The 25,774-nt window shown below is 36.6% G+C and overlaps 2 protein-coding genes and 1 long non-coding RNA gene across 15 annotated transcripts in view; all 3 read right to left on the bottom strand.

Annotated features, from left to right (window-relative positions):
* parvaa (parvin, alpha a) overlaps positions 1-16,697 on the bottom strand; it is a 28,562-nt gene extending 11,865 nt beyond the window's left edge. The window contains 5 exon segments of the mRNA NM_001002872.2: positions 1,405-1,545; positions 6,315-6,417; positions 6,503-6,573; positions 6,694-6,783; positions 16,433-16,697. Of these exon segments, the coding sequence (NP_001002872.1) occupies positions 1,405-1,545; positions 6,315-6,417; positions 6,503-6,573; positions 6,694-6,783; positions 16,433-16,568 (541 nt within the window). The 5' untranslated portion in view covers positions 16,569-16,697.
* Positions 10,827-14,424, bottom strand: LOC141380943 (uncharacterized). Its single transcript, XR_012400349.1, has 2 exons — positions 11,373-14,424; positions 10,827-11,336 (listed from the first exon to the last, which is right to left on the bottom strand). It is a non-coding gene; the product is annotated as an uncharacterized lncRNA (long non-coding RNA).
* Positions 16,698-18,770: 2,073 nt separating the features above from the next.
* Positions 18,771-25,774, bottom strand: part of mical2b (microtubule associated monooxygenase, calponin and LIM domain containing 2b) — a 135,499-nt gene continuing 128,495 nt past the window's right edge. For 11 of the 13 annotated variants that reach the window (XR_012399945.1, XM_021470514.3, XM_073942246.1 and 8 more), the window contains 3 exons: positions 25,252-25,354; positions 25,107-25,180; positions 19,213-19,526 (listed from right to left, as the gene is read on the bottom strand). Coding sequence is in view for 11 of the 13 variants with exons in the window: in XM_021470514.3 (XP_021326189.1) it covers positions 19,342-19,526; positions 25,107-25,180; positions 25,252-25,354 (362 nt within the window). In the remaining 2 variants the exon portion in view is untranslated. 13 annotated transcript variants of the gene reach the window in all.

The following is a 25,774-nucleotide window of genomic DNA, read 5'->3' as shown; positions in this document are numbered from 1 at the left end:
TTTACAGACATCAATAGAACAGCGCACAGACGAAAAAACAACACACAAAACAAAACAAAAAGACTCATTCAAATTCATATGAAAGCTAGTAAAGTTCATAGACAAACTTTATGGTGTCTTGAGAAAGCCTCTGAAAGTTTGAAGTAGTTTCAAAGTGGAAATAATTGAAAAAAAAATTAGGTTAACATGTTTCTAGTTTGGGTTAGCTTGTTTCTTGCTAGGCAGTGGTTGCTGGGGTAATCTGGATGGTTGCTAGGTTGTTCTAAGTGGTTGCTAAAGTGTTGCTAGGAGGTTGCTAAGGCATTGCTAGTGGTTGTTAGAGTGTAGCGAGGCGGTTGCTAGAGTGTTCTGAATGGTTGCTAAGCAGTTTCTAGGCTGTTCTGAGTGGTTGCTAAAGTGTTGCTAGGTAGTTGCTAAGGCATTGCTAGAGGTTGTTAGGGTGTAGCTAGGCAGTTACAAGGGTGTACTGAGTTGCTGCTTAGGCATTGCTAATGTGTTGCTAGGCGGGTGCTTGGGTGTTCTGAATGGTTGCTAGGCAGTTGCTAAGGTGTTCTATGTCGTTGCTATGGTGTTGCTGGTGGTTGTTAGATTGTGGCTAGGTCGCTAAGGTGTTCTATGTTGTTGCTAAAGTGTTGCTAGGTGGTTGCTAGGGTGTTTTGCGTGGTTGCTAAAGTGTTGGTAGGTAAATTCTATGTTCTGAGTGGTTATTAAGGCATTGCTAGGTGGTTGTTAGGGTGTTCTGAGTAGTTGCTAGGCAATTGCTAAGGCATTGTTAGGTAGTTGCTAAGGTGTTGCTAGGCCGTTGCTAAGGTGTTGCTAGGGTGTTCTAAATGGTTGCTAGGCGGTTGCTAGATTGTTCTGAGTGGTTACAAAGGCATTGCTAGGTGGTTGCGAAAGTGTTGCTAGCGTGTTGCTAGGCGGTTGCTAGGGTGTTCTGAGTTGTTGCTAAGGCGTTGCGAGGTGGTTACTAGGGTGTTCTGAGTGATTGCTAAAGCGTTGGGAGGTGGTTGCTAGGTGTTCTGAATGGTTGCTAAGGCGTTGCGAAGTGGTTGCTAGGGTGTTCTGAGTGGTTGCTAAAGCGTGGCGAGGTGGCTGCTAGGGTGAAATAACAAGGAAAAACGGAATCAACTACATAATAGAAAAACTATCAAAACTCTTCTGTCATTTTTGAGTGTAATGCTAATGGTGTAATCTGATTCAATGATTTATGCTAAGCTAAAAGTGCTCTTGCTAGACACACTGAATGCATTCAAAAATCTGGTTAACTCTGAAGGAAAGAGCCTATTTCCAAAAAATGGTGGAGTGTTCCGTTATGTCTAATCAAAATAATTCCAAATTTTACAGCACATAACCTTGGATTTGTCTATTTTAGGATCATTTAAAAGAGTCGTGCTGAAGACCTACAGTCGACGTTCCACTTGATGCTCCTGGTAGAGACCTTCAGGGCGTCATTGATCCTCTCCAGAACCGTCTGCAGCTTCTGCTTCTGGGCGATCTCAGATTGGGTCACCTCTGCCACATTCAGCTTCTCACCTTCGAGCTTTTCTACAGAATGGAAGCACAAGTCTAAATCAGAATCGACATGAGGGGAAGAAAGAGGAGTCGAGGAAAAACTTTCTCTGCTTTTCAGTCAAATACACATCTCTGTAGAACAGTTAGAAAATGTTAACTGAGTAAAATAAATACTACATTATTAATTTAAAGTCTAGTCTCGCTTTCTAAAATAAGCACTACATAATCAACTAGAAGCAGCCGTACATTTGAAATAAAAGTAATGGTTCACTCGCGTGTTTCTTTATTCTGTTGAAGACTAAAGAAGATATTTTGAAGAAGGTTAAAAACTTGTGACTCAATGGTTACAGCTTTTCAGCTTTCTTCAGTACATCTTCTTTAGTCTTCAACAGAATAAAGTAAGTCAAACAGGTTAAACCAAGTAAAGGGAGAGTAAATGATGACCAAATTTTTGGGTGAACTATCCCTTTAAATGTACTAAATGAATGAAGTGGTCATGTACTCAAATAAACAAAGTATAATCAATCAGAAGTAGCCATTGATTGAAATAAACACTGTATAAGTAGGTCGGGTTAAAATCGAAATGAAATTTTAAATGCGATTAGGCAAAGCAGTGATAGTCATGCACATCAAGCACAGTTCTTTGATCACTAGTTGAGGCTTGTACACACCGGGAAGCTTTTCGTTTGAGCTTATCGTCAGCATTTTTCGAGATGTTTTTCCGGATTCAAACCCAAGCGATTTTCACTGGCGTCGAGCAGAAGAGTATGCAAAATCACTCGTCACTTGACGTTAGATGGCGCTACACAACTTTAAGCTTCTGACACCCGCTTGGAACACGGAAGACAAAGACAGAAAGTTGACACGCTTGTTGTTAAGGTTACTGGCGATTCGAACAAGCATGGATGGTTCAAATAGCAGCTCCAGCTCTAGCGATGAGGAAATGATTATTCAATTTCAATTCAGCTTTATTTGTATAGCGCTTTTACAATGTAGATTGTGTCAAAGCAGCTTCACATAAATGGTCATAGTAACTGGAACAGTGTAGTTCAGTTTTTAGTGTTTAAGTTCAGTTCAGTTTAGCTCAGTTCAGTGTGATTTAAAATCATTACTGAGAGTTCAAACACTGAAGAGCAAATTCATCGATGCGTAGCTCTACCAATCCTGAACCATGCGAGCCAGTGGCGACAGCGGAGAGGGAAAAAAAACTTCACCTGATAGGAGTGAAGAAAAAAACCTTGAGAGAACCAGACTCAGTTGGGCACAACCATTTTAATTTCTCCGCTGGCCAAAAGTCTTGTGCAGAGCTTCAGTCACCGTGGTTATTGATTATTGTTCACCAGAGCAATAAGCAGCTCCACGTTCAGTATCGTCTCTGGGCATCTTTTTCAATGTGTGCTCGCATTGACAGTTTTGCCAATCTAATTGGTGGAGAAGGTTTTGATACGGAGCGTCAAAACAAAAAAACGAGCACAAGGCATTTATTCGAAAATTATGGTTTTACGCCTGGTGTTTTGCTTCTTGGTGTGCATGATCACATTGGCGCCCTTTATTTAGTCCTGAGGCAATAAACGTTGACGGAAAACATAAGGAAAAAGCGTCCCCATGTTAACAGGCCTTAAATCTCATTAGAAGGCCAGAGGGTGCTCCTGCATGATAACTCTCCAAATTTCCACAAAGACAAACACCAGAAACAGAGAGTCTAACACTGTTGCAGATTCCAAAATCACATACTTCCATATATTACGCAAAACAATAATAAAAACAGTATGTGAGCAAAGTAGTATGAACAAATTCAAGGAATTCAAAAAACAGTAAGCGTTCGGATGAGCTACTACTTCCACTGAGAATCTGAAGTGCGCATCCGATGGAAGCTGGAAGTGAAGTGATGCAACTTATGCGGGTAGGTCTAAGTTCCATTCACTCGCATTCATAATATATAGAGCATATTTTTATAATGGCTGTTTAGCAAACTCAAATTCAAATGTAGTACCTACTGAGTAGTAGGTGATTTCGGATGCAGTCAGTGTACATGTGTAACTACATGTAACGTGACGCTTCAATGCATTATAACAGTTCTCATTTTCCACGTTACAAGGAGTTTTTCTCCTAACCATCCACAACAGCGACACCTGAAAATTCTATTTTAGAAACAGTTTCTATTTCTTAAATGTCGTTGTTGAACAACTGCATAAACTAGTATGAAAATGATCAGCCCTCAGGTGCTGACTATATGCTTTATTCATGCAAGTTTGAATACATTTTTTTCTGTGACATTTATACCGAAAAAGTATTAGTTATAGATAGACCTCAGATCATAAAAATAATAAACTAAATAGCTAACATATAGTTTAAAAATGAAAATTAGAACTGTTACTCAAAATAAATATCAGTCACTCAGAATGTACTTTTAATAATGTTAAAGAGGTTTAACGTGTATTAATTAGATTATAAATCTTACCATGTTTTATTTTGTATTTTAATGTTTCTGTCGTGTCATGTCTGCTCCAGACAGACAAATTGTTTGGTGTGTAATTTTGTAGTTAGGACATGGTGTTAACTGCTTTCATTAATTCAATGTGACAATTAATCACACTATGACAAAAACAACTCACAGAAGGATTTAATTCAAACACAACTAAATTATGAAGTGAGTTTTAAGTAAAAACCTTGTTATAGCTGTTGTTTTCATTTAGCAGCATTTACTACTGCAGACTGATTATCATAATTTCATTATCAGCCAGTTAAATCAACTTTGATTAGTAATGTGTCATTTTTCATTTTCATTTAGTCTGTGAACTACAATGCCGCTGTAAGCACCTGTTGGAGAACTTTAATAGCCGCGTTTCCACTATCGCGCCTAAAACGAGTGAGCCAAGGCCAGTGGGGTTTTCACTGTCACTTCCGGGGCCTAATCGGGCCAAAGTGGGGCTTTCTTGGGGCCAGCGGCTGGCCTTTTTCGGCCCACCGAATACCTATGGGGGAAAGTCCAAACACAGAATGTGCTCTATATCCTCAAACAACTGTTTATGTTTTTATATGACGTGGTTAAATTTATAAATTAAACTTTAAATGAAGAGCTTTAGTGAATAGCTGCCGAGCGCAACAAATATGGCTATATTTTAATCTCTTGTGCTGAAAACTTAACACGACTTCTATCAAAACGAGGATGTTATAAAATACATGCCATATCGAGTTATAAAGGAGAATTACTGTGGCTTTATATTATGGATGTGTGTGCTCTCTGTGTTTGGTCCCTCCGTTAGTGGAGAGAGCAATACATGCACAATGCCAACAGTCGGTCGGCGAGTAAACAAATGTAATAAATGGAAATACACAGGTCTGTGCGTATAGACATTTCATGTACTGCTGTACAGTAACGTGTCGTTTGTTTGTTTCGGTTGTCTTCATTTTAATGGTTTCGTTTCGTGATGATTCTATGGTGTGCTTTATCTGCTTGATTCTCGCTGAAGTGGGCGGGTTGTGTGACGTTTGATTCGGGGACGTTCTGTGGGCGGTGTTTGCGTGACGCGCTGTGAGCTACTAGCCCGACAGTGGAAACGCGACATGATTTCAGCCTCATTTCTCAACCTCCCGGGCTATTGGCCCGGCCCGGCCCGATTAAAGCCCTGGCTCGCAATGGCCCGATAGTGGAAATGCGGCTAATGGCAAAATGTGCATGAAAATCGACCAGAATAATTACCCAGCTCCATGTATAAACAGCCTGAAACAGCCATATAGTAAAATTAGCCGTATATTAAAACCAATAGGGTGAAATAAAACCTGCACAACTAATTAGAGGAGGTCAAGAAGCAAAATAAACTCTATATAACCAATCTGAATCACCAATATGGTGAAATAAACGCTACACAACCAATTAGAAGCAGTCAAGAAATAAAATAAACTCTATATAACCAATCTGAATCACCAATATGGTGAAATAAACACTACACAATCAATTAGAAGCAGTCAAGAAATAAAATAAACTCTATATAACCAACCTGAAGCATCAATATGGTGAAACAAACCCTACACAGGCAACTAGAACTCGTCAAGTAGTAAAATAAACATTTTATAATCAATCTAAAGTACCAATATGATAAAATAAACACTACACAACCCACTAGAAACAGTCAAGAAGTAAAATAAACACTCTATAACCAATCAAAAGCACCAATACCATAAAATAAACACTACAGAACCAATTAGAAGCAGTCAAGAAATAAAATAAACTCCATACAACCAATCATTAGCACTAATATGGTGAAGTAAACACTACACAACCAATTAGAAGCAGTCAAAAAATAAAATAAACACTATATAACCAATCTGAAGCACCAATACCATGAAATAAACACTACACAACCAATTAGATGTGGTCAAGAAGTAAAATAAACACTATATAACCAATCTGAAGCACCAATATGGTGAAATAAACAATACACAACAAATTAGAAGCAGTTAAGAAGTAAAATAAACAATATATAACCAATCATTAGCACCAATAGGGTGAAATAAACACTTCACAATCAATTAGAAGCAGTCAAGTGAAATAAATACTATAAAACCAATAAAATAACCACCAAACATACACACTATGACCAAATGTAATAAAATAGACATTATACAACAACTGGAAAGCAACCATCCTGTAAAATAACCTCTATAATTCCAATAAAAAGAAAACAAACACAATAAAATCAAATCAAAACCGGCAATTAGTTAATCAAACAATTAACTAGTAAAAAAAAAACTCTCCATCAGAAGCGTCTATATAGTACAGAGAGACAAAGACTTTTTACCGAAGAGCTTCTGGAGAACCTGACCATCATAGAGATCTTCAGCCAGGTCTTTCACAATGATCCTTTCGCCAACCAGAACATCATTGATCCAGTCGATGAGCACCTAATTTATACAGAATTATAGGTTCATTATTTTAAAACAAGACAATAACAAACAAATGATGACATTTTTGGCTTTCAGAACGAACCTTCATGAGCTCCTGGAGTTTGCGGTCACTTTTCGAGTTGGGATCCACCATGGTGCGCACTTCATTTTCTTCTGTGAAAGAGACAGACAGACAGGACATTGAAATAAAAAAAAAGAGAAGTGGAAAGTGTAAGGGATTATTATTAACCAGAGGGGGCATCAGTTGAAGAATATGGGCTACAGGTTTGTTACCTAGCATGATATCCTCAGGATGAAGCTCAAAAGGTGTGGGACTCAGGGGGAGATTAATGGCGTTCATCCCCTCCTCCTGCAGCTCCGATACTACAGGAAACAGGACACATTGGGTGAGAGATAACAAATTATTTCTGAATACAGTGACCTCAAAAAAAAAGAAGTGTTTTTTCCTCATGATATTGCTGTTTCTAATTAAATTATGTTCTTTTAAACTTCTGAATTCAAAAACTTTACATTGCCAACATAGCTAAGACTGCTCTGTGTCTGCTTAAAATTACAGCAATAAAGACGGTATAGTGGCGGTGGAATTCTGTATTTTTACTTTAAAACTTTTACTTCATTACTTCAATTAATGATTCATCAATACAAAAGATCCACTCAGACCAGACTACAGAAAATATTTTAATGATTCAAGTGATCCACCCAGAGTGACCGTGCAGTGATTAAACAACGGATTCATATGATCCTAACAGAAAGAGTCTCCAATTATCAAATGACTGATTCAAATATTCCACTCAGAGGGAGTCTCCAGTTATCAAATGACTGATCGGCTTAGTCCCTTTATTAATCCGGGTTCGCCACAGTGGAACGAACTGCCAACTTATCCAGCAAATTTTTACGCAGCGGATGCCCTTCCGGCGGCAACCCATCTCTAGGAAACACACACACACACACACACACACACACACACACACACACACACACACACACACACACACACACACACACACACACACACACACACCCACACACACACCCACAATGGACAATTTAGCCTACCCAATTCACATGTACCGCATGTCTTTGGACTGTGAGGGAAATCGGAGCACCCGGAGGAAACCCACGCGAATGCAGGGACAACATGAAAACTCCACACAGAAACGCCCACTGAGCCGAGGCTCGAACCAGCGACCCAGCGACTTTCTTGCTGTGAGGCGACAGCACTACCTACTGCGTCACTGCTTCGCCCCGAATGACAATTCAAAATCAGTCAAAATGATCCACTCTGAGGAAGTCTGACTCAGAGGGAGACTCTAAATAAAAATTCAGTGATTTAAATGATGCACTCAAAGGGAGTCTCCAGTTGTCAAATAACTGATTTAAATGATCCACTCAGAAAGAGTCTCCAGTTATTAATTGACTAGGTGCGTTTGACCTCATACAGCGCTGCGTAGATCTATTGAAATCTGTCTAAAAGCATTGCCTGATGGTTAGAAAGCTTGTCCGGATTGACGCTACGCGACCACGCCACATGACTTTTACATGTGGCATCAAAGTACCGTGACAGCGGTTCAAGATCAGACGACTAATTCAGCTAGTGTAGCTTCTGAAGAGCGACTGCTATAGCTGCTATGATGACACCGATATTACACGATTGGCCGAGTTCACCCCATGACAACAACCATGTGTGTTGCGGGTTTATTATTGGACAAATTCCAATTCACAAATCTCAAAGCAAACAATTAACTTTTTATATCCTCTCTGTCTTGTACACATCATGCTTATTAAAAGATTACAAATATTTTACCGCTGTATCACATTTTGTTAAATAATTTGGTTATAAAGGCTAGACTATTTGCTTTTAGACTTTTTATACAGACTATTTAATGCATTCAGCTCCATGAACAATTTAAATGCTATATTTTAGTGTATAACCTAAATATTAACTCAAATAAGTCTTGCAGACTTGTAATAAAATAATTATCATTCTTGATCCTGCCACCCTAAAGGTTTACTAATAAAATAAAAGTTAAAGAACTATTTTATGAAATATCATATAATATCATATATACATGACAGACTTTGTAAGTGGAAAAACTAAGCGTTTTACTAGCAAGAAAACAGTTAAACAGTGCATCTACAGGGTGAGAATGAGAGATGAGCCTCCATATTTTTTACTTTCACTTTCACTCTATGGAAATGTGTTGTACGCACAGACATCCATTGGCCTATAAATGATTAGGTTCTTTTGTTTAGCGCAAAGATTTGATTTAAAACTATTTCTAAATTCAGTTTTAATTTCCAGCAAACGAATAAATGAACAATAATAACCAAGTGTGCTCAAAAAAGTTGTATCCTAATACACATGCTGAGCCCCATATGGTCTGAAACAGGTGGGCAAATCTAAGCTTGTATTTAATAAAACAAATATAAATATGGATATAATAAATAATACTGCTAATAATAATGATATTATACAAAAGCAAATTGTTTTGAATAAACTGAAAAAGCCTCCCGAGATGAAGAAGGCATGAAAGTATGGCTTTTTATATTTGTGTAGGCTAGAAAATACTACTGTTTTAATATTTTAATCCTTTATATTTATATCCTTATTATATCCTATTTATATCCTTAATATTTTCATTCTTTTTCATATGTAAAGATATTTGCATATTGCTATAAATCTGCAATGTGTAAGCAAGGCGCACAACTAAAGCGTTCTACACTGGACTTTAGACCGGCTTTGTTCTGGTCTATTGAACAATCTGTTATAGTTTCTCAAAATAGCAACGCGCCAATGCGCCTCAACATGCCTCCTTTTTTAGACCAGAATACCTATGGGTATATATATATGAGCGCAAATGCATTTGCTATTGAAACAGCATGGCGCAATACGTCAAAACGACTCTTGTGCCAAGCTGAAACTAGATAACAACATTAGTGTCACGTCTTGCGCCACATTGCGCCGGGTGTATGATAGGGCCCGAAGTGTCCAGTTATCAATTGACTAATTCAAAATGATTCACTCGGAGGGAGTCTCCAAATAAAAATTAAATGATTCATATGATCTTTTTAGAGGGAGTCTCCATGTATCCATCGACTGATTCAAATGATCCAAACAAAAGGATACTCCAGTTATCAAATGATCCAAACAGGAAGAGTCTCTAGTTATCAACTGACTAATTCAAATGTCTCCCACAATTCAATAAATTTTTAAATGGATTATAAAATAACATTGAGAGCTCAAGTTGCTATTTGAGAATTTTAGGATTTATTATTGTTAAGGAAAATAATATAAAGGTCACAGCTGTCAGATGTTTGTCAAGGTTGTAGTACCTGTATACAGTTGAACTTGTTGTATAAATGCATTTACGCCAACTCTGAGCAGCGATAAAGTAAAACGTAAAAGTCTTAGATACCTAATTGGCACTTCAAAAGCTTCTTTGCTGTGTAAAGTCGGCATTAAAACAGTTCCGCAATCGAATAGCAGCACTCTGGCTTCATGGCTCACAATTTCAGAAGAAATGTAAAAAAAAATAAAAAATCCTACATTTATTAAAGACATCAGAAAAAGTAAACATTCTCAACATCCTCCGGGAAACAATCTAGCTCTTCACTCTCTACAGCAACGCAGCATGCATTGTAGTGTGCAGCGCTGATTATGGGGATGCGAACATCCTGTGCTGGATTCCAGAGGCCTCCTATAGAGGACGAGATCCTATTAATCAACACCCTCTCCACCTCACGCACAGCTGCTCTCCTGCTGCCTCTTCTCACTAATGTGGGGGAGCTTTCAATCCAGAGTCATGACAACAGTGTCATGTATCTTTAAATACAAAGAGTGCTAAAGTTCAGTTGGTTGACTGGGTGCATATATGTAAGAGCATTCAAATTTCACATCATTAATATGGTAGCCAACGTTATCATGGATATTAATGTCATAACGGCTTTGTTCTAATGACCAAAAATGTGTCACATATTCTAGCAATTCTGTACATAAAAATGAACAAATAACTTAAATTTTCAGCTATATGCAATTTTGTGACAATGTAAACATGGATCCCTGAATTTTGGAATTATTTCATGTACATTGTCGCGATCTAAATTATTACAGTAAGCTGCTCAGTAAGCTGCATTGTCACATCGTTACTAGATTTACCATAAATGATCAAAATCGTGATAATCAATCATGATTTTATTGATAATTACAATTTTAAATGGTAATTCAACCTGTGAAAAGGTTTACAGAATATACCTTGAATCTTCGGTAGTAATGACACTCGTACTACAATTTCTTTAGCAATATCAGGAGTCAGGACGTACTCACACCTTGTACAGCTGCCTTGAACTGCCTTGAAGCGCTCTCGCTCAGCACAGTGGAGATTTCTTTAGTTATATCATTTTAATTGTTTGGAATACAGTGACACGTGGTCAAATATTTCACTGAACAGATCAGCCATTTTTGAAGCTCATAAACAGTCATAAAGTCCTTGTGCTGCAGGTATCAGGAGGTTTGCTAAAGGTGCAGCTGTCATGCAGTGAGGGGTTTGCCTCTTTAATAATCTACAACAGTTTGCGTTCATTGAACAGTAAGATTGATTAATAAATCGGTCCCACTTTATATTAAGTGTCCTTAACTACTATGTACTTTCATCAGAAAATAAATACAATGTACTTACCGTTTATAATGTATTTGAGAACACTTGTGGTGCTTTTGAGGTGGGATAGAGGTTGGGTTATGGACAAGTTTGGTGCCATGGGTAGGTTTAAGGGTGGGTTAAGGTGTAAGGTATGGTCAACAGTGTATTTACAAATGTAATTACAAAAGTTAATTACAGATGTAATTACATACATGTATTTACTGTGTACTTATTCTTGATTAAATACATGTATTTACACAATAAGTACATTGTAACAAACTATTAATTCCTGTGCAAATACATGTTAATTAATACAAAATATAAAGTGGGACCAATAAATCCATATGAAACAGTCCCTTATAAGTCACGTCTCATCTCGTCTTTAGTTTCGGGCTATGGCACACTTTGCACTACATGCGTACCGCATCAAAGCCCAAGTGAACCGTGCTGTGGCACACCTCTTCCAATCGGGCCAGGGCCGGCTAACTGAACAGCATGGATCAGATAGCATAGTGTGGGTGCGCCCTCAGTCAAGACTTACCAAACTTACTGTAGCTGGGTTTCTATCACACTTTGTTAACAAGCATTTTAAATTATCACGTGAGAAATTAGCAATGAAAACACCAAATTTCGAATAGAAGTCAATTGAGGTGGTTTTTAATGCCAGATAATCTGTTGTTGCTATGTTACCAGTATTACAGTAAGCTGCTTTAACAACCTGTTGGAAACACACCTAAGTCGCATGTGGGATTTTTCCTTTTTTAAATAACATTAAAATTACATTAGGATGGAAACCTGACTATTGAGTCTACTAGAAGAGTTTATTTTAAGTCACTTTTCTGCCCTTTAAAAGACTTGCATGTCACTTAAATTCTGGTAGCTACTCTTTGAAATATTATTTCTCGAATTAAAAAGATAGATCCTATCATTTTTAGTCAACTCTGTAATTGCCACAATTTTACCAAAATATTTACATTACATCTTACAATTTTTCCCCAATAAAGAAGCAAACTGCAACATGTTTCTGTTAATTATGTTAACACTTTGTCACTTTTAAAGCCAATCTCACGAGAAAACGTAACTATTTTAGTGGCTAATTTTATGAGTATGTACAATTTTCATTCCGTCACAGCAGAATGAACCACTTTAACTATAGCTACAAAAGTCCTTCAGTGAAGTGCAGTAAGTGAATTTGTCCTTTTGTTGTTTAATTAATAATGATAAAAACAGTCGGCAACAGGAATATTGCGCGCTGTCACTTTAAGAGCAGTGCGGTTCTAGTTTATGGTTTCACTTTCAGGTGTCTTTTGATTCTCAACACGTTTGTTTATTACACAAATGAGGGTTAATATGAATAATCACCGCGTTTAGACACAAATTACACTGATTTATACTTCTGCGTCAAGTGCACACATATGCTATGATGCAGCCTATGTGTGGACGCATAGCCCTCGCCATGGCCGTTCCTCATGCGCAGCTCTGAAAAAAATGTCACTACACGTCGCAACGACGTGTAGCGCAAGTTCTGTGATTGGTCGGCTTGCATAAGTATCAATGCACGGCAATGTGCAAGGCTTGCGCTGAGGGTCACGCTGATCACTTGACACAAAAGTGTAAACCAGGCTTAAGTCCCTTTATTAAACTGGGGTCTTCACAGCAGAATAAACTGCCAACCAATCCAGCATTTGTTTGCGCAGTGGATGCCCTTCCAGCTGCAACCCATCACTCGGAAACATCCATACACTCTCACTCACACACACATACACTACTGACAACTTAGCTTATACAATTCACCTATACCCTATGTTTTTAGACTTGTGGTGGAAACCTGAGCACCTGGAGGAAACCCACACGAACACAGGAGAACATACAAACTCCACACAGAAATACCAACTGACCCAGCTGGGTCTAGAATCAGCAACTTTCTTGCTGTGAAGCGATTGTTTTGATTTTTTACATTTTTCTCAGAACTCAAAGTCTCCATTCTCTGAGCTGAGGGGGGAAATGTCAAAAAGACTGTGAGATATAAACTCACAACTGAATTTACTTTTTCATATTTTACTTCACTCCATGGTAAGAAATAAGCTTCTATATTACCCCGCGTTTAACAATGCTGTGCATAAGCTTTTGACTCTACTAAAGCACAAAAATACCATCATATGTTTGTAAACAGTTAAGAAACACACTAAGTGAACATTCTTGTTTATCTGAAACACAATGCTGAAGTCAGTTAATCTGCTTTGAAAATGTGAGTTACATGCCGGAATGCTGTCTTTGTTTTGGTTCTTTTAACCCACCCAATATGACTTCAGCCAATTATATTTCAGCACTTCGGGTAGCCTTGATGGAAAACAGCGCATTGTATTCATTCATTCATTCATTCATTCAGAAAGGCTCAGAAAAACGAAATGTGACCTCCAGTGGACAGTAGCAGACTCTATAATGAGGCGCAAATTCAGAGTTCCACATGCGGTTATTAATTAGCAAATAGTATAAATATTACGAATGTAAACATTAGGTGAGCAGGTTACATTGTAACCCCGTGTCATAGCAACATGCTATATGATATAGTAATAAGCAATTTGGCTGTTTGCAGCAGACAAAACAGAAATTTAAATACAGCCATTCAGAAGCACAGAATATGAACTCACTCATGAAATGGTAAGGTTTATAATCTAATCTATACATGTTAAACCTCTTTAACATTATTAAATGTACATGCTGAATCACTGATATGTGTTGGTTTGGAGTCGGCCTTTAGGCCTGATCGCCAGACTTGCTCCTGTTGGTTCTCAATCTGGCAACTTGCACTTGCATACCTGGATTAAAACAAATGCAATACATAGTTCAACCACAGGGTGTCAAACTTGCATGCTGCCCCTTTAAAAGGCATTCCTAATTGAAAATTTAAAGCAATATACATAAAAATACAATGTCTCCTAGGTACAAGCCACAAAACAATCCTTATCAAATCAAACCATACAGAAATTTACCTTTAATATAACAATTCTCATCATGTATGTGGGTGAACAAGAAACAGAGAAAGAGCCCGAACTAGAGAATCAGAAGGCTCAGCTGCTTTTTCCTCTAATTCGGTCTTGCTAGAGCTGATGGACGTCGTGCAATCATTACAGAAGTACACTCTGGGAATCGAAAAAAATAACCCAAACCAAACAAACAGAAAAAAATAAATACTCCAATGTAATGGAAAGCACCACAATGTCTAATTTAATTACTAGTAAAGACGACGTCGACTAATATATTTTTATTTGTTAAGAATGTGGATTACAATTAACCTGTTTGGATTATTGTTGGGTATTTCGATCTGGTTTTCTTGTCTGTTCTTGTCTCAAGGTTGAGATGAATCCTTTCTCATTTCTGTACAATAACAATCTCAAGCCTCATCCAGGCAGAATACCTTACATGGCTAGCTGAACTCCGCCAAAGTTGGCTGTTTGCTGAAGCTCAGGAACACTTTATAATGTGCCAACGTCTGATTTCTAGTCTATGAAAAGGCTGAATATTGCTTCTCAACACTGTAATTCAGAGGGTTTGTGTCAGAATGATTTGATGACTCAGTCAATTTCAGGTGTGGTTGAAAAACTATGAAAGATTCGTATAATAATGCCTCCAGGGTGCATACTTTACTGAGCTACTTGGCAAAATGGAGTGCAAAATAAAATAATAATAATAATAAAAAGCAAGCCAAGAATCAAACCAAGCAGCTATGATAAGAATTTTAACATTATAAACTTTGAAGCCAAAAGGTATAAAACAACAACAATGTACTAACTGGCTTTTTAATCAGGGAACGTGGTATAATCCAATAAAGACCTGTTATGAGCACCTAGGTTGTTATTTGATTGTTTTAATCTTTTGTTGAGCCCATCCGTTTGCATTAATGTAAGATGCATTCTGAATCAATTGAACTTGTGGAAGAAAAAAACTACATTTGCAATGATGCTCTACAGAACAATTAAACCAACCAGAGTTGCTACAAACAAAACGAAAAGTTATTTAGCCCTGCCCACTAGCGTGAAGCAAAGCGAATGACATGATCAAATCAATCAATGCTCTCTGAACAATAAAACATTTGTTTGTGTGAGTGTAATAAATGCATATTCTGTAACAAAGTTTAAAAATATTGTTCCTATAAAAAAACTTATTAACATCTTACAACTTTAATTAGAACCCAATAGTTCTCTTATTAAAGCCATCTTAATGCTATGACTGGTCACAATTCTCTAATTGGTGGAGAAGCTCTGCAGTACCCTGGGTAATGTAGTTTTTCCACAAGCAATTGCAATGTTTACCTTTTTGTTATATTGAAATAATGCGAGTTGGTTGCTTTAACAGATGTGTATACAACCAATTAAACATTGTAGGACGGTTTTTAAACGTTTTTAAGTTATAGTTAAAAAAACGACTCAAATTTGGAGAAAACTGATCAAACCTGGAGGGAACGAAGGAACGAATGAAAAAAGGAAGCAAAGAAGGAAGAAACGAAGAAACGAAAGCAGATTTTGGTTTGTAAATAAATCGTACCTGCCGCTAATAAAAAAAAGTTCCAACTCAAATGATCGACTTATTCGTGAGTAAAGCATCGCTACAAGGCGCCACAACCTTTGGAGCGTAAAATTATGTTGTTTACCATTTAATTACTCTTGGTGTTACCTTTGTCAATTATTTTGATGTTTTTATGTTTAACATTTTGATGTTAAATATGTTGACAGTGTAAACAAACGCATTCCTGCACCAGTCCCGAAGAAGGAGAGAATTATTCAGACTTCTGAAAAAGTTGTGTGGAGATTTATGGAGAATATTCTTTCAAACTATATACGAACACATACATAAATATTACTTTAAAACAAAGTATTGGTATATCAAAATTTACAGAAATTTAATATTTGCAAACTGTAAATTTCATATAAACTAATCAGAGCGTTGCAGTCAAATCATCAGGTAATCGTAGGTTCGATTAAATGGAGACAGAGAAGAGAACGAAGACCAAAAGAATCGATTCTTCCGCTAATAAAAAAAGTTCTGACTCAAATGATCGACTCATCCGTGAGTAAAGCATCGCTACAAGGCGCTACACATTTTGCAGTGTAAACATTACGTTGTTACTCTTTAGAAACACACCTTTGTCGATTACATTAAGTTAAAGTGTACGTTATATTAGAAACAAATATGTTGACAGTGTAAACAAACGCATTCCTGCGCCAGTCCCGATGGAGGAGGGAATCATTCAGACTTCTGAAAAAGTTGTGTGGTGACTTGAAGACTTCTTCAAAAAAACGTTATGATTTAACGTGTTTGTAAAGCGTGTTAAACATACTTCCCAGCAAAATAGGCATTTGAAACTCAATCACTACCTTCTTTCGCTTTTTTTCTCCTGACAAGAGTTCCACCAAGTTTTCCCAGAAATGAATCATCTTTCTTTCGGGAGGACGGAGACTTTGGAGTCGGAGATTTGGGAGAGGACGGTGATTTCTGCGGGGAAGACGCCATCGGTTTAAACAAACAAAACCAAGGGCAGAAAAGTAGAAATAATAGGATATTTCCCCCCGCTGAGGAAGAGAGAGTAAAATCCCAGGAACTGGAACGGAAACGGAATTCCAGCAATTTGCCCAGCCTTCTAGCTATCCTTTGATCCCTCCCTCTTTTCCAAAGAGACTCCGCGCTGTTGTTCACAAAGTTGTTTAAAGTGAACTGCCAATCATACAGTGAATCCTTCTTTATGACTACTAATATGAACTATATGTGGCAAACATACAGTGAAAAAGTACAAATAAATAATAAATATTTTATATCAAAAAGCATTTAAAAGTGATGTGATATATGCATTAGTATGAATTGCTTTGCAAATGTTCATTTGAAAAATTGGAAATAACAGATTTTTCTATATTTGTATATTTTTAAGAAGTTTATTAAATATTGTATTAATGAAATATTTAGAATGGAATATTCCTCGATTTGTAATTTTTTTTTTTTTAAGTAATAGAATATGCTTTCAAATTATATAAAAGCACGCACATACATAAATATTACTTTAAAACAAAGTAGTGGTATATAAAAATTTACAGAAATGTAATATTTGCAAACTTCAAATTTCATACAGGGTTTATATGGTCATGGAAAAACCTGGAAAAGTCATGGTATTTTGACATGGCATTTCAGGCCTGGAAAAGTTTTAGAAAAACAGAAAAACCTAAGTTTTGGAAAAGTTATGGAAATTATATTTAATCATTTAGCAGACATTTTTGTCCAAAGTGACTTAAGCTGCCGTCACACTAGAGCTTGCAAAATTCTGTCTTACGGCGCTGTGAAAAAGGGTGGAGTTAAGTAATATAATTAGACATTAATAAAAGTGAGCGATTGCTCCATATTTAAAATTTCTTATTTTAAATATCTTCTGTTGGTCACACGCAATCACCTGATGTGATTTTGCAGATAAGAATTCACCAAGCTTGAACTTTCGAATGCAGTGAAATGCGAAACTTGTCGCATGGGCTGTCGCATTTGCATGCCTATGAATGGAAGTCTATGAAACGAAAAGTCTAGTGTGTTCGTTTAACAAACAATAAAGATCATCTAAAATTAGTTTGACAAATATCTGTATATTGGAATGGAGGTTAGTTGTTTTTACTTTTTTTCTTAGCTAAAAACATGCTCTCATTATTAGTGCTGTTTAAGCATCATCTATTTTACACAGATATAAAAATAAATTAAAACTAAAGAGATTGTTGCGTGTTTTATGATATGCTGTAATGAATTTGAATTTTGTTTATGATTTACTACGTATATGTAGACATTACATGAAACATTATGGAATAAAATCACAAAATATTTATGACAGTGATTTTATTCCATATAACATTAGGTCATGAAAATTGACTTGAAAGTCCTGGAATTTTTGTAGTAAAAATGTGTATGAACCCTGTATATATAAAATAAGCATTTAAAAATAAACTGAAAATCTATTTATTTTAAATAAAATGGCAGGTTTAATTAATATTTACAACACCTAAATTGTTTACATTTAATTTACTTAGGTAAACAGAAAGTAAATATTTTTCATATATACACTTGATGTCAGAATTATTAGCCCCCCTGTTTACTTTTTTCCCCAATTTCTGTGTAACGGAAAGATTTTTTTTCAACACTTCTCTAATCATAATAGTTTTAGTAACTCATTTCTAATAACAGATTAATTTTTATCTTTGCCATGATGACAGAAAATAATATTTTACTAGATATTTTTCAAGACACTTCTATACAGCTTGAAGTGACATTTAAAGGCTCAGCTAGGTTAATTAGGTTAACTAGCAGGATAAGGTAATTAGGTAAGTTATTGTATAACGATGGTTTGATCTGTAGACTATCGAAACAGATATAGCTCAAAGGGGCTAATAATTTTGACCTTAAAATGTATTTTTTCTATTAAAAACTGCTTTTATTCTAGATGAAATAAATCAAATAAGACTTTCTCCAGAAGAAAAAATATAATCGGACATATTGTGAAAATGTCTTTGCTCTGTTAAACAGCATTTGGGAAATACAAAAAAAAGAAAAAGAAAAAAAATTCAAAGGAGGGGCTAGTAATTCTGACTTCAACTGTGTATTCTAGATAGTATTATAGTATAAAGAAACACTACTAACACAAATATTATTTTTATATGTAAATGAATAAAATACCATTTTAAAAGGGCTGAATGTTTTAAAAAATATGTAAATCTTTACATAATTAAGAGCCCACTCATTGTGTTTACATTTATTAAATAAATTACACAAGGCAACACACAGACAGACAAAAATAAAACCAAAGCACTTTGTACATTTCCATAAGCACTTCTTGATTCTTGAAACAATAATAATTGCTTTTAATTTAAGGTTGCTTAATAAATCATCTTTATGACAAGAACGAGAGAAATAAACGCTCAACAAACACACTTCATCACCGCCATCAAACTTTGGCCTCTACGGAAACATTCAAAACAAACATCCATGAACAAATTTCAACTAAACAATTAAACAAAACTTAACATCATTGCACCAAGTGCGAACAAAAAGTCCTAACCAATCCTATCACCTCCGTGCTCGTGTGACTTTTCAAAGCGAACATTCATCATTAATAAAGAGGCACGTGTTTTGGTTTTTGGTTTATTTGTTTTCAAGCACAACAAACGGCAGCATTCAATGCAAGCAAATTACAATCGTTTTAAGCTCAAATAAGGCTTTTTTCAGTCTGAAGTGGCTCATAATCCCATTCAGAGCAAGATGTTTAAGTCCAGTGGAACTGATACCCTCTGGAAAGGATCAAACTCTCCAAATCTCTGTCTTCAGCTTTTTCTTTCAGTCGCTGCTCCTCCAGGAGACTCACTAGTTTATCTCGTTTCTCCACCACCTTCATGATCTCCACCAGAATGTTTTGCTCCTCCACCAGTTCGCTTGCACTTTTTTCACAATCTGGAAATCAAAAACAACATAATAATTTCACCACGTAACAAGGTTTAAACATCATCAATTGCATCGTCTGATAAGTGCGAGACTTTAAAAGGCACAGATGATGCAAAATCAACTACTGGAAGCTGTCTGGACAGAACTGTGTAGGTATAGTGTCTTCGCTGTCATGTTGGAGTGATTTAAATTTCCTTGATGTTAAAAATTTCCTGACGTCTCCGTAGTAACGCATATAAACATGTCCACAGAACAGGATTTGCAAAGAAACTGGGCTTAAAAGATCTGTTCCAACTCTCTGTGATCAGCAGCAGATCAAGAAAGAGTTTACGAACATTTTTATAATGTATAACTTTATACATTAAAATAGCTGTGTAATTTATTACCACTGGAATCAAACTGTAACGTGAAATTCGTTGTCTGATAAGTGTGACATTATAATCACATATTACACAATGACACCTGTTGTCAGAAGTTTAATGCAGCAAGTGTTTGGAAATCAAAAACAACATAACATTTTCATCAGGTAACAAGGATTGAATTTCATCAATTCCGACATCTATTAAAGGGGTGGTCCACAATGTAATTTTAAGGCTTGGTTGTGTTTATAAGATGCCAAGCAATGTGTGCTCATGTTTCACTTGAAGGAAATCGCGTTATTTTTTTCATATATCTTACTTTGATTATACACAGCTACTCTGCTAACATGAAAACGACTGTCAAATTTCCTAGTTCCTCTGAAAGGCCCGCCCTTAAGTGACTCTGATTGGTCATCGTTATAATGTGCTGCGATTGGATAATCGGCTCCACGTCACGCCCGTAAAAGCACACGCTTTTCTGCTGTGTAAACATGCAGTCAACCTCGCGCCCGCTCTCTAAAAGTAAAATCTGACAAGTGTCTGTAACATATGAAAATGGGGTGTGGCTCCTTTAATAGCATTTGTGTGCGTCTATATGTGTGTGTGTGTGTGTGTGTAAATGTGTGAACTTTCTGTAACAAGCGCATGTGCGCGGGACTTTCTTTTTCTCTGATGCTCGGATTAAGTTATTTTCTGTAATATATCGTGACAGAAGAATAAAGCACAAGATGTGGGATGCTATGTTTGAGCCTGGATTTATTTTTCTGCTGCTAGCACTGTATTTTTTTTTAACTCAACATGTAAAATGACGGCTTTCATGCATATCCGGAATATGCAGGTGTAAGTAATATGAATCATCCACATATCTTTTGCGACTTCATTATCTGAGATGTGTAATGCATGGAAAAGCTGCCTGAAGACGCGCGCACGCGCACACATAAGAGACACAAACGTGCTGGTGGAGTGTGTGTTTACAGCAGTTTGACTAATAAATATGAGTTTGTAGCTAAATCGTTTGCCCGCAAAGAAGCATTACCCATTGTTTACATCATTGCTACAGCATATCATTAACGCTAGACACTGTACATGTCATGATCAATTTTAACTAATAAAAACATTTACTGGTTGACAGCTTCTGCTTTGAAGAAATTTTAGCCGAATCCAGCACTAAACTGGGAGAGATTCTGGAGCTGTTTTGTCAAATCATGCTTGTTGTGTGTTTTATAATTCTCTGGAACATAACTAATATTGAACTGTAAGCACTTCTGTGTTTGGTTCGTGTCCTTTGGAAGCCCAAATACAGAAACTGACGAAGCTCTGTGGAAACAGCCGTGTTTAGACGCATTTTTAGCTTCATCTCTGCTATAACGTTATATCGCCTCTGGCCACGGGCCTTACCTGCTCAGTTTGGATGCGCAGTAACAAACTTTGTGATCTCACAGGGGGCAGAAGTATTTTTTGTTGTCCCCAAAATTCGTTCATTGTAGGCTTTGCTAAGCTAACTCTGTAAAAACCAAGATCTCCCTTTGCATTGAACTTAGAACTTTTTACATTCAGAGATGTTGTTTATGTTCACACAGCTACATTACACATCAACTAAAGTTTAAAATATGAGATCGTAGTGGACCACCCCTTTAAGCGTGACAATGTAATCAAGTATTACACAACGATGTAGCTGCAGTTCTAATGCCACAAGTGTACAACAGTATCTGTCAGCAAGAGAGGGTAACTTAAAGGGGGCGTAACTTGTTATAGAGGCTTAACTTGAAGTTGTCTAGATCCCAATGAACCATGCAAGATGTCACAACGAGATTTTGTCAGCAAGATGGCAGAAATAATACTTTCCAGAGAACATTTCTCTCCAAATGTATCCACAACCTATCCATTTCATGTACAGTGCATGCGGAAAGTATTCATAGCGCTTCACTTTTTCCACATTTCTTTGTTACAGCCTTATTCCAAAATGGATTAAATTAATTTATTTTCTCAAGATTCTACACAGAATACCCCGTAATGACAATGTGAAAAATGATTTTTTAAATTATTGCAAGTTTATTAAAAATAAAAAACCTGAAAAATCGCATGTACAGAAGTATTTACAGCCTTGTCCAGTGGTTAGCACTGTTGCCTTACAGCAAGAATGTCACTTTTTAAAAGTCCTTACTGGACCAGTCGACATTTCTGTGCAGAGTTTGCATGTTCTCACCATGCTCGCATGAGTTTCCCCCAGGTTTCCTCCCACAGTCCAAAAACATACGATATAAGTAACTTGACCAAACCAGATTGGCACCATAGACAAGCTCTTATATAGTAAGCAGTATAGCTATCCCTATAAACTGTCATTAGCCATTAACAGGTCGAGAGAGTACATCGAGATCTACCTGTACCTCAGCTCAAACTTCCCCTTGCCCTGCTAACAGGAAGGAGCCCAGGGCTCGAGGATCTTATAAGCTCAGGGCTCTCTCTTGGGACAGCATGCCAAATAAGCTTTAATATCAATCATCAGCTAAATGTGAACTCTTGAAATAACATTAGATTTCATCAATTGCTTGTGTCGTCTGATAAGCGCAACATTATAAACAAGCATAACACAATGACAGCTCTGTATTGTTGCAGGTTTAACCTTGCTTGCGTTCAGAAGTCAAGAACAACTTAACATTTTCGCCATGTAAGGAGGATTCAATGTTATCAATTGCAATAACTGAAAAGAACCAAACAATAATAGAGTATTACACATTGATAGCTCTGAATAGTCGCAGGTATAGTGTCCCACGTCACTCGAACTCTAAAACCAAGCAACAAGGATTGGATTTCATTAATTGCGTTGATTAGTTATTGGAACTATTTTTACCACATAAGGTTTGAACCATTGATTTTGTCGTCTGATAGGTACAACATACTCGCCATGTAAGAAGGATTGGAATTATAAGATGCAACATCATATAAGCACAAAACTATAGTCAAGTATTACACAATGACACCACTGTATCATTGGATTTCACCAATTGCGTTCTCTGATAAGCGCAACATTATAATTAAGCATTACACAATGACACTTCTGTGTTGTTGCAGGTTTAACGCCACATGGGTCTGGTAGTCAAAAACAATGTAACATTTTTACCACGTAACAAGGTTTGAATATCGACAAGTGCATGGTCTGATAAGCGTGCCATTATAATCAAGCATTACACAACAACACCTCTTTGTCATCACAGGTTTAACGCCGCATGTGTCTCTGCAGTACACAGAGAGCCGAGCCAAAATAAACGTGTGTTTGCCGGAGGCTGAGAGACCAACCATTGACTTGCAAATGAAGACACCATCACCTTCTTCAACAGATATCAATTCATGTTCACAAGCGTATTACTGTACGGGAGCACTCCAACACGCAATTATCTCATCCTGCATGCAGCGCAGTAAATGAACATTTGGTATATGTGGACTGTTTTCATGATTAATGTAGATTAATTGGCAGCTTTCATATTTGGAAACATTACATTTCCTCTTATGTTGGATTAGATGTAAACTGTTTGATCAAAATACAGTAAAAACAGTGATATTTTCAAATGGAAGTCTAAGTTATCAAATTCTGCCCTTTTTCATTCAGGAGCTGGAATTTTTTACAAATGTGAGTGTGAGCTTACTTGTGATTCTGACTTTTTTTATTGCAATATTTTGAGCTTTAGATCTTACAACTGGGACTTCGATAGATTTTCACCCAAAACATACTTTTATTTCTTGCAATTCTGAGTTGATAATACACAATTCTTTCTTTTTTCTATTAGCATTGCAACTGTTTTTATTGCATTTGTGCATAAGGTTTAAGACACCCTGGAGTTTTTCACCCTGGAGAAAGAATTTTTGTCGGGAGAGCTGTACGAGAATTGGAGAAAGGCGGACTTTGTCTTTTATCAGTTTAGTTTGTCACCATTCAGACATATTGCCTATCAGTGCTGCTGTGTTCGCCTGTTTAAAATCTTCCAGATAATCTGGCAGGGCTAATGGTTGGAATAGATAGGGAAAGATACCTGCCGCACTGCTATCCACTGTGTCTGCATTCAGACCCAGGCATTGAGGAGGAGAGAAGTCTGCCTCATTTAGTGTTTATATAAACATGATTGTGTTTATAATGATATAACAAATTGTGGTTGTTTCTCATTTTATGAGCCAACTGACAGTTGTTCGCTCCTCTCTTTTTCCCCTACTCTATTATCTACGCCCACTCCTCCCTCTGCTTCGTCTGAAAACGGTAATGTGGACATGAAGCATTTTTTGACAAAAACACCATTTTCTAATTTATCTGGATTAGTGTAAGCGTAGCCATTGTAGTCTCTAGTGTAGACAGAGTTTATATTTTGGAATTGAGATTATACCTTACAATTGTGATGTTCATTAATTTATTTTCTTTTTGGCTTAGTCCCTTAATTAGTTTGGGGTTGCCACAGTGGAATAAACCGCCAACTTATCCAGCATGCGTTTATGCAACAGATGCCCTTCCAGTCACAACCCAACACTGGGAAATACCCATACACTTCCACACTCACACATACACTACAGTCAATTTAACTCATTCAATCCACATATAGCGCATGTGTTTGGATTGGAGGAAGCCGGAGCACCCGGAGGAAACAATTGTGATGTTTCATTTTAAATTAAAATGTTCACAATTGTGACAATCCTTACACTCAGAGATTATATCTTGGAATTCTGACTTTTTCCTCATCTCTTGTAATTTTGAGTTCATAGGCCTTTCACAAATTAGATTTTTATGAACTCGCAATTCCGAATAAACTTTTATTGAGACAAACTTCAGAAGTCAAAAATTGTAAGACAAAACTAGCAGGTGCAAGAAAGGAGGTATAAATTGTGAGATAAAAGCTTACAAATACCTTTTTTAAATTCAAAACAAACTCTTTATTGTTTTATACTGTAATATATTTTCTATATTAAATTATATAATATAATATAATAAAATATAAGAGTCATTTATTCCTGTTATTTATAATTTCTTAACATTGAAATATATTTCAATATCTATTTTTTGTTTTAATGAAAAGTTAGTTTTAAGTAAAACAATGCTGACAAATTAAGATTTAAATAAATACAATTTAACAATTTCAATATTACTGTTTTAAGCATATTGCAATCATGAATAAGGGACTTCTTTAAAAATGTATCAGTTATCTGTTGAAATGTTTGCCCTGTAGTGTATGTATTATAACACACTCACCTTCAGTGGCCATTCTCCGTCTAAGGTCTTGCTGTAGTCGACTCTGAGTGTCCTCCAACTCCAGTTCCTGAGCACTACAGAGAAAATAATGTGTAAGACGTATAGAAAAGCATTGAAAAAGCTCTGTAAGAGCCACAGTACTTACAAGATCATGAGTTCAGACTCGTATCGAGAGAGTTTGTTCTTCTCCAGAACCAGTTTGAACCAGGTTTGCAGCAGCGCAGCCTCATCTGTGGAGCCATCGTCACCTGTAATCATAAAATAATCTAAATTTACTACAGTAATACTGACAACTGCTAGAACCAGACTGATACTACTCAGTGCTGTGATGTTGTGCCACATTTGAATTGAATGAGTTTATAAACAAGCTTCTAAGTCTAGTGATAAACAGCTATATAATAATACTAATAGTGCTTAGCAAAGATTAATTCCTATTAACCGCATTCCACATAAAGGTTTGTTTTGACATAATATATGCGTGTGTGTATTATATAGATTATATTTATATATATACACACACACACACACACACACACACACACACACACACACACACACACACACACACACACACACACACACACACACATATATACACATGCTGTACATATATACACACACACAGATATAAATGTGTGTGTGTGTGTTACACACAAATACATAGAAAC

The sequence above is a fragment of the Danio rerio genome, chromosome 25 (assembly GCF_049306965.1).
Source record: "Danio rerio strain Tuebingen ecotype United States chromosome 25, GRCz12tu, whole genome shotgun sequence".
Taxonomy (NCBI): domain Eukaryota; kingdom Metazoa; phylum Chordata; class Actinopteri; order Cypriniformes; family Danionidae; genus Danio; species Danio rerio.
Note: the sequence above shows the minus strand (reverse complement) of the source record. Positions and strands in the feature narration are given on the sequence as shown.